Raw genomic sequence first — 17,122 nt, 5'->3', positions numbered from 1 at the left:
ATGAACCGGCTGTATGACATGGAGCCCAGAGTGATGGACGATGAGATGCTCAAGTTGGCCGTGGGGGAGCAGGGCCCACGGGAGGAGGCCGGGCAGCTGGCCAAGCAGGAGGGCATTCTCTTCAAGGACGTCCTGTCCCTGCAGTTGGACTTCCAGAGTACGTGTCCCGGGCGGGGCCGGGCAGGGTGGGCGCGGGCAGCCCCCAGTTCCACGCACGGTCCACAGTCTATGGTCCTTGGTCGCATTCGGGCCACCTGGGTTGAAAGGCACAAGACCAGCATGCGTGGTTTTTAGACTTGGTATCAACTGAGGGTGGCACTCTTGGTGGCCGTGACAGAGGGTCTGCCTGCCTCAGGAGCAAGGGGGCAGTCAGCCGCATGACAGGGAGCTGGTCTTCAGAGGACTCGGGATCAGTGATGCAAGGAGCCCGCCTCTGTGTGGGCAGTTCTTCCCCTCATAGTATATGGACATTCGGGGGCCATTTCTCTGCCACTTATGGGCCCCCATCTTTGGGCAGACACACAGCGTGCAATTCTAGGTAGAGACATGCAGGGTCCTTGTGGCCAGAGCACCCCACAAAATGCTCAACGGGCCATCCCTGTAGCCTTGATTCCCTTTGTCACCCTGGGGGGCCCTGCTGCGCCCTCTGACCGAGCCCAGGCATTTCAAGGGGGAGCCGTGTGAGTCCCTGCCCTGGAGGGCCCACCTACCTTCACCTTGCGGTGTAGCCCGTGGTAGTCCTGGCACCAGCACTAACAGGGACTCTGAGTTCCGCGGAGCTGGGCGCACACCTCCAGGGTCCCCGGCACTCCAGGGAAGGAAACAGGGCTTCTGGGGCCCCTCCCACAGTCAGCATCCATCATCCAGCCCCCATGACACTGGTACTAAACCCTGACACCCACCTCGGTGCACCCTCCATTGTTTCAGACATCCTCCGCATCGACAACCTCTGGCAGTTTGAGAGCCTTCAGAAGCTGCAGCTGGACAACAACATCATTGAGAAGATCGAGGGCCTGGAGAACCTCACGCACCTGGTCTGGCTGGGTAGGGCCCCGCGCGGCCCCGCTTCCCTGCTGGCTCCCTCCAGCAGGTGCTCCATCTGCTGGAAGCAGGAAAGCCTCTGTCTAGTGATGGTCACCCAGGGATGCAGCCAGAGCTGGGAGGAGCTGGGCCCTGGGATGCAGGGGTGTGGGGTGAGGAGAGGGTGTTTGATGGTTCAGTGCACCCACAGCACCCCCTGAACCCATAGCCGCCCCCTACCTGCACCCATGGACCCCTGCCTGCACCCATGGACCCCTACCTACAACCACTGCCCCCCCGTACCCACGGCCGCCCCGTACCCACTGCCCCCCTGTACCCATATCCCCCTATTGCACCCATGGCCCACCCCCGCCTGTACCCACGGCCCCCTGCCTGCACCCATGGCTCCTGCCTGTACCCACAGTGCCCCCTGCACCCACAGCCCTGCCCTGCACCCACAGCACCCCCCTCGCCTGTACCCACGGCCCCCTCCTGTACCCACAGCCCGCCCTGTACCCACAGCCCAACCCCCCTCCACATGCATAGGCCCTGCTGGTGGCCAGTCAGCTGTCGCAGTGCTGAGGGTAAGCTGGGGCCGGCTAGTCCTGCTGCCCACATCTTGTCCCAACTCTACACTCAGGGATGCCCTGTTGGTAGCCTGACACTGGCAGTAGGAGTATTTACACCACAGCAATCTGCAGCTGCTCAAATCCTAGCTGCCTCCCCCCGACCCCTTTGTTGAACATCTACCAGCTCAGTCTGCAAAGAACAGAGCCTGGCAGGAAAGGAAGTGGGGGAACCCAGTCAGGCCCCGCTCTGCCGAACTGCTAACGAATTCTGGATATGTGAGCTCAGCTCCCGCACCTCACTTTCCTTATGTGTTGTTGACCTTGGGCACCTGGCACCCTTGAATCTCGGCTCCCTCATCCCTAAGACATGGCGATGACAGCTCTGCTTGTGAGGGTGAAACAAGGGAAAGGCACGGGGCGGTCCTGGCGTAGGGAAAGTGTCCCAGGACAGCCTCCTCTGAGGGGCCGGGGAGGCTAAATGACTTCTGGAGCCCCTTAAACATCAGGGCTTTAGCTGAAAGCTCATGAAAAGTTCCCACTTTGGGCCTTGGGGCCATCCGTGTTCCAGGACAATGTTGCAGCCCCGATCCCCTCAAACCCAATCCTGCAGTGGGAAAAAGCAGTTTGATTCCCAAAGATGAGAAACCTGGAGTAGAGGGGGTCCTCAGGTCAGCTGGGGTTGGGCCTGGAGTGTGGGGCGGCCTGGCCTCAAGGGTGTCCCCCTCCCCAAGGTGTGCTGACCCCACCCCCAGTGAGTTTCCATCCTGTATCGTGGGTCGCACAGATGGGAGCCTTTGCCCACCTCTGCTACCGGGAAGGAGACAGTAGAGCCGAGGTGGGGGTTCAGCTCCAGGACGGTGCCCCTAAGCCAGGCCTGTCCTCCAGACCTGTCTTTCAACAACATCGAGGCCATCGAGGGGCTGGACACGCTGGTCAACCTAGAGGACCTGAGCCTGTTCAACAACCGCATCAGCAAGATTGACTCGCTGGACGCACTGGTCAAGCTGCAGGTGTTGTCGCTGGGCAACAACCATATCGGGAACTTGATGAACGTGAGTGTGGGCACCGGCAGGGGCCAGGGGGACGGTGGGGGTAGCTCCCCGCCACCCCCCACCCCGTCCTAGAAAAGCCGGAAATCCAGATTCAAGGACATTCAGATACCAGCTTAGCCCGTGGGGGCCTGCATGTGGGTGCGTCTGTGCCCCACCCCCACCACTCACTCAGCAGACATTGCTGAGGGGGGCCCTCTTGCCTGTGGGGCGTCTGGCCTGTGCCCAGTGGGGACAGAGACCAACAGCAGCCCCAGGTCGCTGGCAGGGTGGGCAGAGGGTACAGGGCAGTGCCCCAGGCAGAGCAGCTAGAGCAACGGACTGGCGAGGGGTGAGGCCCTGGGCCGGGAACTCAGCATCCAGGGCTCAGTGCCCATCTGTTCCTGAGGACAAATAGCAGTCCACCCCACAGGCCATCGTGAGGGTCAAGTCTGTCCATGTAGAGCAGCTGCAGCAGGACAGGGCGCAGAGGGGCTATGGAGGAAATGGTGCTTATTCAGGAATTTTCAGTTAAGGGTAAACCCCAAATAGCCCCAAATCATGCTTGTGGGAAACTGTCTGAGTGTTTAGAGCTGCTGCTGCCTGGGTAGGTCCAGCACCTGGGAGCCTGTATGTGAGTGGACTGCCTCTGACTTGTCATCCTCAGACACTAGCCCTGGCCCTGAGCAGATCCAGGCCTGGGCAGGGAGGGGAAACCGACTCAGGCCGTGCCCCACCCTGCTGTGAACACCCGCCTCCCTCCCTGGCCTGGGCTGTTCTTTTGTCCCCATTTCCCCAGGGTGTGCTGGGTGCCAGGCACGCACCCCCCACCCCATGAAGACAGGAGAAGCAGGTGCAGCTGGTCCCCAGAGAGACAGGCAGGGGACGCTGGCTTCATGGCCGACAAGCCCAGAGCATCTCTGGTTTCAGTCCTTACCTGCCCTGAGTTTCTTACATCTGATTATAGACTTTCCTGTTATATATTTATTAGGCTTGTTTTCATTTTGTTCATTGAATTAAAAGCAAGTGGCTGACTCAGCAGAACTCAGGGCATGCAGAGCAAAGCCCCTCGCCCTTGACCTCTGCCCGTGTGTCCCCTGCCAGAGGCCACAACTGCTCCTAAATAGCACATGTGTCTTTCCGGGCATCTTACTGTCTAAATGTTTCACACGATTGTCACACCTGTCTGGCTACTCTCCAGAGCCTGTCTTGGGTCATCCCCACCCCCCCACCCCCTGCAAGTCATTGGTGCCCTCTACACACCACAGGACATTCCATTGCCTAGATCCTGCAGGATGGAGTTCTCCAGCCCCCATGGGTGGACACTGAGGTGTTCTCCGACCTCATGCCGTCATACACAGGCTGTTGGGGATGTCTTTGATAGGGGCTGACTGTGCACCTGGATGAGCCCCTGTGGGAGATGAATTCCTCCAGGTGGAGTTGCTGGGTCCGAGGGCGTTTTCTCACTGTGATGGGTCTTGCTGCGTGGCCATCTACAGAAGTGGAACCACCTACAGACCCAGCAGCAATGACAAGAAGTCCTGTCCCTCTAACCACCCACAGCACACTTTGCTCCCAGACCTTTCTTGCTTTGATGATCCCAAAGACAAAAACTGGAATCCCACTGGGAGAGCTCTTAAAATGAAATTAGGTCCTGACCCCCCGCCCCACCCCACATACCCTGAAAACTCCAACAGCTCCCATTTCCCTAAGACAGCTTTCAAACTCCTGACCGCCGCCCACCAGGTCTCAGATGAATCAGGGCTGGCCTTGTTCTCAGTATCTTCTCAGACCTCCTGGCCCCTCCCTGCTTCCTGGCACTGGTCACGCCGTTTCCCATGGCGTGGCCTTCGTTTGTGCTGGTTTTGCTCCTGGGAGTACACTCGCCACTGCTCTTCCTGCTGCTTCCCCAGAGTTCAGGGGCTCAAATCCTAACGGAACCCCAACCCTATCATTGTCCCTAAGGCTCCCTCCCTACCTACCCCCTCGAGTTCTTCGAGCGCTTATGACCAACAGCAATGTCTCTGACTTTTAAAAAGCATTTATTTTTGGCTGTTCTGGGTCTTTACTGCTTTCCTCAGGCTTCCTCCAGTTGCGGAGACGGAGGAGGCAGGCCCGCTCTCCAGATGCGGCGTGCTGGCTTCTTATTGTTGTGGCTTCTCTTGTTGCAGAGCATGGGATCTAGGCATGTGGGCCCAGTGGCCTTGGTGCACGGGGGCTCTGCTGCTTGGTGGGATCTTCTGGGGCCAGGGATGGAACCTGTGTCCCCTGCATCGACAGGCAGATTCTTATCTGCGGTGCCCCTAGGGAAGTCCCTCTGCTGACTTTTGAAGCATTCCTGTCCCCTGCCCTTAGAGTGTCAGCTTCTGCTCTGAGGGCTCTGTTCCCACTGTGTCCCCAGGCTGGCAGGTGCTCAGTGATGTTTGCTGAACGAATAAACAACTGACAAGGGAATCCCTTCAGGAAGGAAGAGAAGCAGGTTTCTCTTCTGTCTTTCGCACAGGGGAGGAGATGCTGTCAGATGAGGGGCTGGTGGTCTTGCTGAATGTCCCTCGTTACTAACAACAGGAAAAGTAAATGGTTGTTAGTGGTGGTCCCACCAGCTGCCACCCAGTAGATCCAGGTTTTGCTGAATTTCAGGGCACAGGGCCTTTCAGAGCACTGACGGGTGGAAAGGGTGCCTGTGCTGACAGTGGAGGGTGGAGGGACAGCGGGCGCTTGGGGAGCAGGTGTCAGCCCTCTTCTTGGTGCTCCTTGCGGCGTTGGGTCCTCTCAACACCTGCGTGTGACACCCCTGCGGCCCCTTCACAGATGGGGAGACGGGGTCCCCAGTGAGCGTGGGACCCCATCCACTGGCCCTGGCAAAGACCACGGCTCCTCATCCTCGTGGCTTCCCGGTGTGGGCAGAGGGCAGAGAAAGGACACAGGCCCGCCTTCCCCTCAGGTCATCTACCTGCGGCGGTTCAAGGCCCTGCGCACGCTCAGCCTGTCCGGGAACCCGGTGGCCGAGGATGAGGACTACAAGATGTTCATCTGCGCCTACCTCCCTGACCTCGTGTACCTGGACTTTCGGCGCCTCGACGACCACATGGTAGCATCTCCCTTCAACATGGGCTCTGTGGGTCAGTGTCCAGGCCCTGGGCATCTGGGGAGGGCCACGTCCATGGGAGGAGAGGAAAGCAGCCCCTCCTGGAGGCTCCTGACCCTAACGGCCCCTGTCACTGTGGTGCACATTCTTGGCTGGGCCCTGTCCTGGGCCTCCTCCTGCCTCCTCGCTGCCGTCCTGCTCTGTCTGCTTCTCCGTGGACAAGTCTGGGAGACTGAGTGAGAGTTGGCCCTCAGTGGACTCAGCAGCTCAGGGCAGAGTCAGGACTCACCCCCACAACAGGCAACCCCAGGAGTGACACTGACAGGTCATGGTAGCACCCCAAAGTGCCAACCTCGCTGACCCCAGAGGGATGCCCCCAGGACCCCACGGCCGAGGTGGCCAGCAGAGAGCTGGGCTCAACTGCAGCAGAGCCAGGGTCTCTGGCCTGAGGGAGCCTCACCCCAGGAGGAAGGCCCCGCCCCTGTCCACTGCCTGGCCAGGCCACCCCCGCCTCTGTCCTACACCCCCGCCTCTGTCCTACACCCCTGCTGGGAGCTTTTTACCCTTTACCCTGTGACCAGTTTGTGGGTGCTTTGCCCCCAGGGGAAAAAACCCCACCCGACAGGGAAGGCCTCTGGCAGCAGAACGGGATGAAAGCAGGGTATGAGGAGGTGGGGGACTTGCCACCCCCCAATCAGAAGCTGCTGCCTTTCCTGGGAGGAAGGAGCCTGTGTCTGGGGGGGGGGGGAGGCCCTAAGGTGACGTGGGGGCACCGGGAGAGCTGGCTGGTCCCCAGGTCTCCGTGCTGACCCTGCTGGCCTGGCTGCTGCGCCACCTGCCAAGTGTGGAGCCCTCTGCTCGCAGGAACCTTTCTGGGGGTGTCCACAGAGACCAGTGGGGATCCACAAAGATCCAGGGGGTCCACAGAGACCCAGGGGGTCCGCAGAGACTGGGGGTCCACAGATACCAGGGGGGTCAGAGAGTTGCCCCTCCTTCCCCAACCATGCCCTTCTCTTGTCCAGGAACAGGACAGGACTGTGAAATTTTGAATTTCAAGACTCTCAAGTCTTATTTTTTGCATTTAGGCAATACTTTGAAGGGCAACGGGGGCTCAAATGCTGAGAATAAGCCGAGAGCGTTGTGCCCAGGCCTGTGGCTCGCACCCCCCACTGCAGCTCTTCCTTGTGCACCCCTTAAAGAGGGCCAGAGCCCAGCCAGGGAAGGTGTGGGAACCAGCGGGACTGCGAGGGGGCCTCCACCCCAGGGACGGCCCACATCCTCACTCAGCCTGCCCTTGAGGCTCCCACACTGATTTACCCGAGGCTCAGAATACTTGGGAAGGGTGGGGGAGGGAAGACAAGCCACTCCTGTCCAGGCCCTGCCCATGCTGGGGAGGCCAGTGGCTGTGAGGGACCCCTGGTCCCAGAGTAACGATGCCCCTTCCCGCTTCTCCGACAGAAAGAGCTGGCGGAGATGAAGCACCAGTACAGCATCGACGAGCTGAAGCACCGGGAGAACCTGGTGCAGGCGCGGCTAGAAGACGAGCAGGCCCGGCGGGAGGAGCTGGAGGAGCACAAGGTTCAGGGCTGCGCGCGGGAGACCCGCTGTCCCACCCGCCACGCCTGCCCAGTCCCGCACCGGTCTCAGGCTGGTTTGTGAAGGTCGGCAGAGTCCAGGACTCAGAAACCTGTCATTTGATTGAGAACAGCTGGTACCCCAGGGTCTCTGGGCCGCTGGAGCCTCAGGCAGGACAGTCATGCTGACCTGTCGCCCCCACCCCCGACTCTGTCCCACAGCCCCCAGGCAGATTCTGTGCCCAGCCGTTTTTCAGAGCAGTCCCTGGTCCTTAGGCCCACTGGTCAGTTCCCCGGGAATGCTCATTTCTCCCAGGGTGCCCCTGCTCAACAGGACCAAGCTGAGGGCATCCTTCAGTTTTCTGCCTCTGTAGCTGTGGCCTCACCCAGCCCATCGCCTGCCCATCCCTGCCTGCCTTCCCAGGGGCTGGGCATGCACGGCCCCAGTGCCCAACACAGGGTCCTGCCCAGTGAGCCCGCTGTGTCTCTGACCACAGGCAGCCTTCGTGGAGCAGCTAAACGGCACCTTCCTGTTCGACAGCATGTACACTGAGGACGTAGAGGGCAGCAAGCTCTCCCACCTGCCCGGCGTGGGCGAGCTCCTGGAGGCATATCCTTCTGGGTCATGGCCACCCCACAGGGCCTGGGCATGGGAGCCCAGGGGGAGTCCCCTTCCCCTCTGGGCCCCAGGACGGTGCACCCAGGGCAGCGAGGAACACATGAGGTGTTCCTCAGCACAGGGGAGGAACACATGGGGTGTCCGGTTAGCAGGGCCCAGGTTGCCGGGGATGCAGCCTAGCTGTTCATGGGTTCCTGCTGTGTGCTTTGCACTCAGTGTTTAAAACTGTGTCACCACCCACGGGGTCTCAGACCCCGGCTTGCAATTGGGGAGGTCGAGCTTGCAGAGGGAGACGTGTTGCATGGTTAGGGGCTGCGGGCTGGGCCTGATCCCTTCCCCCAGAGGATGTGACTGATGGGCACTTGTCACCATAGCCACCTACCCAGGTGAATTCTGGGGCTGAATTCTCAGGCTGAGGGTGGAGACACCGATCACCACGTTATACTCCATCTCAACTGTGGCTCTGCCTCCAGGCCCACATGCCACCCCAACCTGGCAGTGCCCCCAGGCAGCACACCCCCCAGGCAGTCCACCTCAGGCAGCCCACCCCCAGGCAGTCTACCCCAAGCAGCCCACCCCAGGCAGTCCACCCCAAGGAGCCCACCCCAGGAAGCCCACCCCAGGCAATCCACCCCAGGCAGCCCACCCCCAGGCAATCCACCCCAAGAAGCCCACCCCCCATGCAGTCCACCCCCAGGCTGCCTACCCCCAGGCAGCCCACCCCCAGGCTGCCTACCCCCAGGCAGTCCATCCCCCAGGCAGCCCAGCCCCAGGTAGCCCAGCCCCAGGCAGCCCAGCCCCAGGCAGTCCACCCCCAGGCAGTCCACCCCGAGGCAGCCTACCCCCAGGCAGTCCACCCCCAGGCAGTCCAGCCCCAGGCAGTCCACCCCGACACCCTGAGGCAGTCCACCCCCAAGCCACTCACCCCCAGGACCCCCACCCTCAAGCAGCCCACTCCCAGGCAGTCCACCCCCAGGCTGCCTACCCCCAGGCAGCCCACCCCCCAGGCAGTCCAGCCCCAGGCAGCCCACCCCCCAGGCAGTCCACCTCCAGGCAGCCCAACCCCCAGGCAGTCCAGCCCCAGGCAGCCCACCCCCCAGGAAGTCCAGCCACAGGCCACCCACCCCCCAGGCAGTCCACCCCCCAGGCAGTCCACCCCCAAGGTGGTCCACTCCCTAGGCGGTCCACCCCCCAGGCGGTCCACCCCCAGGCAGCCCACCCTCAGGCCGCCTACCCCCAGGCAGTCCAGCCCCAGGCAGCTCACCCCCCAGGCAGCCCACCCCCAGGCAGCCCACCCCCAAGCTGCCTACCCCCCGGCAGTCCAGCCCCAGGCAGCCCACCCCCCAGGCAGTCCACCCCCAGGCACCCCAACCCCCAGGCAGTCCAGCCCCAGGCAGTCCACCCCCCAGACAGTCCAGCCCCAGGCAGTCTAGCCCCAGGCAGTCCACCCCCCAGGCAGTCCACCCCAAGGCAGTCCAGCCCCAGGCAGTGCAGCCCACCCCCAGGCAGCCCACCCCAGGCAGCCCACCCCAGGCAGCCCACCCCCCAGACAGTCCACCCCCAGGCAGTCCACCCTCCAGGGCAGCTGCAGGCTTCCTTAACAGTCGTTCACCTACAAGGATAAGTTTGTCATCATCTGTCTGAACATCTTTGAGTACGGCTTGAAGCAGCAGGAGAAGCGAAAGGCAGAGCTAGACACCTTCATGGAGTGTGTGCAGGAGGCCATCCAGGAAAACCAGGAGCAGGGCAAGCTCAAGATTGCCAAGTTTGAGGAGAAGCACTTGTTGGTGGGTCCCGTCCCCACTTCCCGCTGCAGGTGCCCACCTGCCAGAGGCCCACCTCCCGCTGCAGGTGCCCACCTGCCAGAGGGCCAGCCCCTCCCCTCTGACGACCCAAGCCCCTTGATCATTGTCCCTGTTCACCAGTTCACCTAACTCAGGCTGCCCCACCCACTCTGGCTCCTCCACTATCCCAGGTTCACGGTGGGGTTGCCACAACTTTTTGCCTCAGTGGTGCCATTACCCCGGTGGTCACAACAAAGAGGATGACCACTACACGTGAGTGCCAGCCTGGGAAGCCACCCCCAGCCAGGCCCCCTCTTCTCCTAGCCCCAGCCAGGCCCCCTCCTCTCCTAGGGGTCAGTGCTGCTCCGGGCAACTCTCCTGGGGCTGCATACAGCAGGGTGAGCCGCAGACTGTGCAGAGGGGCCGCACCGCAAGCAGGGCCGTGTGTACTCAGCAGAGCGGTTTCAGTTAACCTTACTTTTGCAGACAGGATTACTGACCTGCTCCAAAGCTATGGACTTTCCTTTCATCCAGAAACCACTGGCACAGCAAGCCTGTGAGTGCACACGGCATCCAGGTTAGAGGAGCGAGAAGCTGGTTGAGGACTTAGTTTAAAGAGGAGGAACCCCCCACCCTCCAGCGGTGACATGGGTCAGGCTGACAGGGCTCCCATTAACGAGAGCCACCTTCAGCCAGAGCTTCAGACCTCAGCGCAGGAGCTCGTTTGTTCACACATGTGTTGCGTGTGGCCATAAGAAGGTTTTAAACTGTTTGGGCATTCTTCTGACATTGAAAACAGGAGGATTTCACAGAACTGTGGTTGCCAACGTCCCTGGCAGCGGCTGCCCCTGGGCCAGTCGAGTCTCCCAGTCCCTGTCCCCATCACGTTGGGTCCCTGTAGCCACTGGGCTTGGGATGTCTGGACGTCCTCCAGCTGGTGCTCCTGGAGCCCCGGGCAGACTGGTTGACCTAGCTCCCAGGTCTGGGGTGTGTCTTCGGGGAGAGCTGATGCCCCCCCACCATGGTGATGCTCAAATGTCGCCTCAGACTAGGCAGCTGACCCGAGCCTTCTCTTCCGGGGTTCTTATAATATGCCCTCACCCATTTGGTTTTTGATCTCTGTGTTTCTGTCTCTCTTTTTTTTTTGTTTTATTTAAAGATTACTTTGTAGCAACTCTTTATAGATTGGGAAATTAGCCCCATGTCAGTGAAATGAGTTGCAAATATTTTCCTGTTTCCTATTTGTCTTGGCATTATGTCTATGGCACTTCTGACATTCAGAATTTTTTAAAAATTAATGTAGTAGAAATTATCAATTTTTTCTTCCAGTCACACCTAGGAAGGATTTCTCCACTCTGAGATTATTTAAGGCCCCCCCTTTCTTTCTTGAGGTACTTTTATGGCTTTATTTTTTACATGTTAATCTTCCCTCTGTCGGGATTTGCTTTCACATCAGGCTTGAGCTAGGGAAGAAGCCTGACCTTCCTCCAGATGGGGCGGCCATGACCACAAGCACCCTTCACCCCCAGTCTTGCTGGGTCACTTGCTGGTCACTGACATTGCATCCAGCAGCCGAACCCCCAGGCCCTTCATTAGTGAACGGCTGGTACTGGGTGCGGCTCCGACTACCCATGCTGTCCAGCCCACTAGCACTTCTCTTCACAGATGGACCTGTGTCTGCTTACTGCTGGCAGCTCACGGGGCACTGTGGGGGTCCAACCTTGTGTTATAACCCTCTTCACTGCCCCGCTGGTCCTGGACCCCTCCCTGATCAGAGCCCCACTGAGCCAAGACCTCAGAGATGCCACCCCATCCCCTGGCTTTGTGATGCTCAGGCTCTCTGCCCCTGCTCCCAAGGAGATGGGAGTCACTTGAGGTCACACAGTGACCCAGCCTGGTCCTGATTCAGGTCCAGGTGACTCTGAAGCCATTGTCCCCTCCACCTCCAATAACTCCCCAGCTGGTGGAGCCTCTGCTCTGACCGCCTCCATCCTGCATGGAGGGGGCAGAGCTGACACTTGAGTGTGGGCCGACCCCAGAATCCAGGTTCCGACCCACAAAACCAAACCACTGCCTGTCATTTCAGGAATTACTTTTCATCGTAGATTTCTGCCTAAAGCACAGTTTTGTTTGCAGAGTTTAAACGCGATCCGAGAGGAGAGTGAACTGAGTAACATCGAGGCAAAGATAGTGCAGTATAGCGAGGACATCACAGAGCTGTTCAACGTGCTCATGACGCTGGAGATGCAGCTGATGGAGCAGCTGGAGGTGAGGCGGGCCTGGGTGCAGCTCCAATGCAGGAATCGGATGAGGGGCCTGGCATGGCTGTGAGCATGAGCCACAGCTGCAGTGAAGGAACCCACCAAGGCCACACCTCCTGGGGGCCAGAACCCTCCGGTGTGAATCGGCGGCCCACATGAGAGCTTTCTGTGCCTTCAGCACTTTGCAGTCACTGAGATGCCCAGCAGTCCTTGTGCAGCACAAGAATTGAGCTCGTCTCTCTGGAGTGAGCACCCGACCCAGGAAGAGCCCGGAGCCCCGGCAGGGAGAGTCTTTGCTTAGACCCACGGAGCTGTCAAAAAACAAAGTGGGCCCCCACTTTCCACCCACCCCACACTCAATCTGGAGATCTGGGATGGAGCCAAGGCTGCCGGCACTGCCACTTGTAGCTACCGTATCTCAGGGCAGAGCAAGGAGCCTAACAGCGCTGCTGCCTGATCTGGGGCAGCCAGACTGACCTGTGCATTCAGCAGGCAGCCAGCAGCCAAGGCTGGGCCCTGAGCACAGTGATGAACAGAACAGGCTGGGCAGAGACAGTGACCCACAGACTGGGAGAGGTTCCTGCCATGTCTCTGAGAAGAGCTTGCTCCCCACGGGGGCTCTGGCACTGCTGAAAACGGCCCACCGGCGTCAGGGCTCAGGCAGTAGCTCCCAACCTTCCCAAGCAGGGAGCCCCCTTTCTATCACCCCCCCAGTCCTCCAGAACTTGTGCTTGTCTTACTAATGGCCAAAAAGCTATCAAGTAGAGCCCTTGTTTTTCAGTGTTGTTGTTCAGTTGCTAAGTTGTGTCCAAATCTTTGCAACCCCAGACTGCAGCCTGCCAGGCTCCTCTTTCCTCCACTATCTCCCGGAGCTTGCTCAAACTCATGTGCACTGAGTCAGTGATGCCATCCAACTATCTCATCCTCTTCTCGCCCGCTTTTCCTCCTGACCTCAATCTGTCCCAGCAAAAAGGTCTTTTCCAAAGAGTTGGCTCTTCACATCAGGTGGCCAAAGATTCAGCTTCAGCATCAGTCCTTCCTATGAATATTCAGGGTTGGTTTCCTTTAGGTCTCATCAATGACTCTATTTTCATTTATTACAAGTGTTAACACACATTTGAAAGATGTATATTTAGCTCGGCTTCCGCAGTCCTCAGACTCAACCTGCACTCCCTGTGCTCTCAGCCCACCCTGCAGCCCCTGTAGTCTAGGGCAGGTCAGGGGCGTGACCACCCTGTGACTCAGGGGCAGCAGCCCTCCCTGTGGCACCTGGTTGAGGCTGGATGCCTTGACGAGCACTGGATGCAGCTGTGCAGGGTCACCCTCACAGAGAAAGGTGGGAGCCTTGAAAGCAAGAGGCCTGGGGAGCAGCCGGCACTCCCAAGGGTCTCCTCTTGCCAGGCGCCTCCCAAAGCATTTTGTGTAAAGAAGTCCATTCCTGCTTCGCCACAACCTATGTGGAAGAAATCCATTTCACAGAAGAGGAAGCTGAGGCCAGGGAAGTTAATGACTTCCCCTGAGTTGCAGACAGTGGTGGAGCTGGCAGGCAGCCTAGCTCCTAGCAACTCCTTCCTTTTGTTTCTGTGGAGGTGATGGAGGCAGGGGGCTTCCCTGATGGCTCAGACAGTAAAGAATTTGCCTACAGTGCAGGAAACTCAGGTTTGATCCCTGGGTGGGGAAGATTCCCCTGGAGAAGGAAATGACAACCCATTCTAGTATTCTTGCCTGGAGAATTTCATGAACAGAGGGGCCTGATGGCCTACAGTCCACAGGGCCAGATGCCACTGGGAAGCCCCAGAAAGGGCAGAGCTGTGTGTGTGCATACTTGCGGGGGGTTGGGGGGGCGAGCAGAGAGACAGCACAGGCTAAGGCCTGGAGAAGGCACCCACTAAAGCCCTGAGGTTGAGGGGTGAGCGAGAGAACAGGCTGGAGGGTAACAGCTGAGGGAAGGTGGTCACCACCCCCTGTGAGGCCAGGCGGTTGGTCTTCACCCTCAAGGTCTTGGGTCACCGCCCAGTAAGCAGTAAGCAGCACTGTGGCTCTGGCGTGAAGTCAGTGGAGTTCACGTCTAAACACACATGTTCTTTATCATTTCCAGGAGACTATAAACATGTTTGAAAGGAACATTATCGACCTGGTGGGACTCTTTGTGGAGAACGTCCAGAGCCTATATCCTTTCCTTGAGGACCCTCCGGGGAGGCACTGTGGGCCAGGGGCTCCTGCCCACAACATGGTGCCCGCCACCAGACCCACGGGGAGGTGCCCACATTCTAAACCAAAGACACAGAGGGTAGAGCTTCTGCACTGCTTACGAAAGATGAAAATAAGTGGGTCTCTTCCAGGTGGCTCCCTGTGGGTTCCCATGCCTGCTCCCTCCCACTGCCACCAGAGCCCTAGACACACTGGCAAAGAGTAAAAATCCAGCGCTTTATAATCAGACTTCACATTTTACCAGAACTGCCTATGCCTCTTTTGACTTACAGGAAGATCTGTTATCTCCACCAAGGTGAGATTAAACAGGACCCTGTTTAATGGGCATCTCCACCTTTGAAACTGGGGTTGTAAAACCTCCCATTCTCACCGAGGAAGGAAGCCCACCTTCAAGAGGTGGAGGTTTGCCAACTCTCTGGAACATTTAAGGAGTGTTTCCTGACCCCCAGCACAAAGGCACCTTGTTAGAGCAGAAGTCCAGATAGCGGGTTGCTCCACAGGCTGCTGCCAGCAGCACGAGTGACCTCACCTGGAGACCACACCCCAGAATCCTTCCCCGGACCAGCCCATGCTGTAGGTGCTGGGCCCAGGGGTAGTCAACCTCTATGCTGATGCCACTGACAAGTCATCCGTAAGCAGATCAGTGTCAGGTTAGGGGCTGACATGTGGGGCATGCCCAGCCTTTTGTCACCTGAACTCAGGGCCCTGAAGTTCACCCCTGTCCTCCTGGGCCCCATCCTGCTGTCAGAGCGATGGCAGCAGCTGAGCGGAGGTCGGGACTCTCCCTGAGGGAGAGTCCACTAAGTGAGGACCAGAGGGTGAGCCAGAGGGATCAGCTGGAGAGGTGGGGAGGACGTTTCTGGCTCAGGGGGCAGCAGAGGATGGGGAGAAGTGATTCCGAGAGGAGGCCTTCAGGATACAACGGAGAGTGAGAGCTGCAAGCAGCAGGGACAAAGGGCTGTGGGGGAGGGGACCAGAAGGGACCCCAAGGGGTGTGGAGGGAGCCGGAGGACTCGGAGGGCCCGTAAGGGGAGGACAAGCTGGGCCAGCGCAGGGGAGGGTGCCCCAGCCTGCTTGGCCCGGCCTTGGCTTAACTCTGGCTGCACGATGGCGCAGTGCCGGGACCTGGAGAACCACCACCACGAGAAGCTCCTGGAGATCGCTATCAACATCCTGGAGAAGATAGTCAAGGGCGAGATGGACGAGGACCTGCCAGACGACGTGCGCTCGGTGATTGCGGGGGGCAGGGCTGGAGTCCAGTGGGCGGAGCCCGAGCCCGGCAGGCGGGGCTCCTGGTGGGCGGTGGCGTCGTGGGGCCCGCCCCCCCGGAAAGCTTGAACCCCTCCGGGAGCGTTAATTTCGCACCTGCGGAAGGGGAGATAGGCAGGTGACAGGCTAACAAGTAAAGCACTCAGAGCGGCCCCACTAAAGAGGAGCTCCTGACCACTATGTGGTTTCCACTGACAGGTTGGTTGAAACCTTTTGGGTTTGGGACAGCCTGCTTTCCCAAAGTGGGGGTTCTGGCACTTTCTAAGACGCAGTGACTACAAGGGAGGTAAAGATCTGAGATTCCCTCTAGCTACTGGAAAAGCACTGCGGAGGTCTATCTGCCCGCTCCGGGGACCTCCAGCCAGGCCTGGGGGGAGCACCGACCCACAGTGTCATCCACAGTGGGGAACCGGGTGGGAACATGACGGCAGGAGCCCCAGTAGAAGCTCAGGTCGACTGGGTTGACATGAGAGCGGCAGAGACCCATTGGTGGGCGTGTGGCGCCTTCTGTCCTCAGAGCAGCCCCGAGACCCCCGGCTGGCCTCACATTTCCCACCTGATGGCAGGTTTCAGGCAGGTTGGACTTGAGAACCTTGGTGAAGTCACAGGGCTGGTCCTGTCTTTGGGGGAAGGGCACGCTCCCCACGGGGACTGCCTTGCTGCCCCGGGGGCCCTTGCCCCGTCACTGGCACTGCTGGGCCAACAGCAAGGAAGTGGGGACACAGAGCAGGCTCTGCCTCCGCCCCCAGGGACCTCAGCCCCTCTCCCCACCGGCTCGGCAGCTCTGCGCTGAGGGTGGATCTAGGCCCCTCACCCACTCTTTCCTTCCCAGCTCTTCGTTGACAAAGACACGATAGTTAACGCAGTTGGGGCCTCGCATGACATCCACCTCCTTAAGATTGACAATCGCGAGGATGAGCTGGTGACCAGGGTCAACTCCTGGTGCACACACCTGCTGGACAAGGTGAGCAGATATGTGGCAAGGGCAGGTGGCAGGGGGTGGAGCCACACGTGGGTGGGGGTGGGGCAGACTCAGGCAGACAGTCTCAAGATCCGCCTTGCCCTCAGATTCACAAGGATGAGATCATGAGGAACCGCAAACGTGTGAAGGAGATCAACCAGTACGTCGACCACGTGCAGAGCGAGCTGGACAGCCTGGAGTGTGGGGACCTCCTGGACTAGGGCTGACCCCCACTCCACAGGTAGAGAAATAAAACACTTCTGTCAGCTTTCTCCATCCTCTTTGTGTCTGCATCTGAGCAGCTGGTGACTGCTTAGAGTGGCTCCTAGGCTCTTGGCTGCCCCTTCTTGTCCAGGGCAGGCCCTTCCTCAGGGGCCCAGCTGGCTTTCCAAGGTGGAGGCTGTGAGGACCCAAGGACCCTCTGGAGCTGAGAGTGCAGCTGGCGTTATCTGTGAGGTGGGGAGGTGACAAGCACCTCCTCCCAGCACACTCAGGGTGTGGGGACAGTGCTGGGGAGGGGAGGCGGGTGAGCAAGGGTGGGTGGCTCTGGAGCCTTCGTGCCCGAATCTTGCAGACTCCTCCTGCTCCCTCACTTGGGCCCAGGCACCCGAGACCCCTCTGTGCCAGGGCCCTGCGGTGGCTCCTTGAACAGGACGTGTGCGTGTCAGGTGACCTTGCCCAGGCTTTTAACCCAGGAACAACAAAGATTGTTTTCTGTTTTCACAAGTAAATCACTTT

General features: G+C 59.5%; 1 protein-coding gene across 1 annotated transcript; it reads left to right on the top strand.

Moving 5' to 3' along the window:
* On the top strand, positions 1 to 16,605 carry DRC3 (dynein regulatory complex subunit 3). The gene is made up of 12 exons (XM_052658679.1): positions 1 to 157; positions 928 to 1,044; positions 2,475 to 2,641; positions 5,562 to 5,708; positions 7,164 to 7,283; positions 7,777 to 7,889; positions 9,511 to 9,685; positions 11,819 to 11,950; positions 14,042 to 14,112; positions 15,261 to 15,384; positions 16,256 to 16,387; positions 16,492 to 16,605. Exons 1-12 carry the CDS (start codon positions 1 to 3, stop codon positions 16,603 to 16,605), a joined length of 1,569 nt encoding a protein of 522 aa, XP_052514639.1.
* The last annotated feature ends 517 nt before the right edge of the window (positions 16,606 to 17,122 follow it).

The sequence above is a fragment of the Budorcas taxicolor genome, chromosome 19 (assembly GCF_023091745.1).
Source record: "Budorcas taxicolor isolate Tak-1 chromosome 19, Takin1.1, whole genome shotgun sequence".
Taxonomy (NCBI): domain Eukaryota; kingdom Metazoa; phylum Chordata; class Mammalia; order Artiodactyla; family Bovidae; genus Budorcas; species Budorcas taxicolor.
This window is presented reverse-complemented; position numbering and strand designations above follow the sequence as displayed.

Coding starts and splice junctions, on each gene's coding strand:
- DRC3 (XM_052658679.1), top strand. CDS start 1: ATGAACCGGCTGTATGACATGGAGCCCAGAGTGATGGACGATGAGATG. Junction 158..927: donor CCTGCAGTTGGACTTCCAGA/GTACGTGTCCCG, acceptor CCATTGTTTCAG/ACATCCTCCGCATCGACAAC. Junction 2,642..5,561: donor ATATCGGGAACTTGATGAAC/GTGAGTGTGGGC, acceptor CCTTCCCCTCAG/GTCATCTACCTGCGGCGGTT.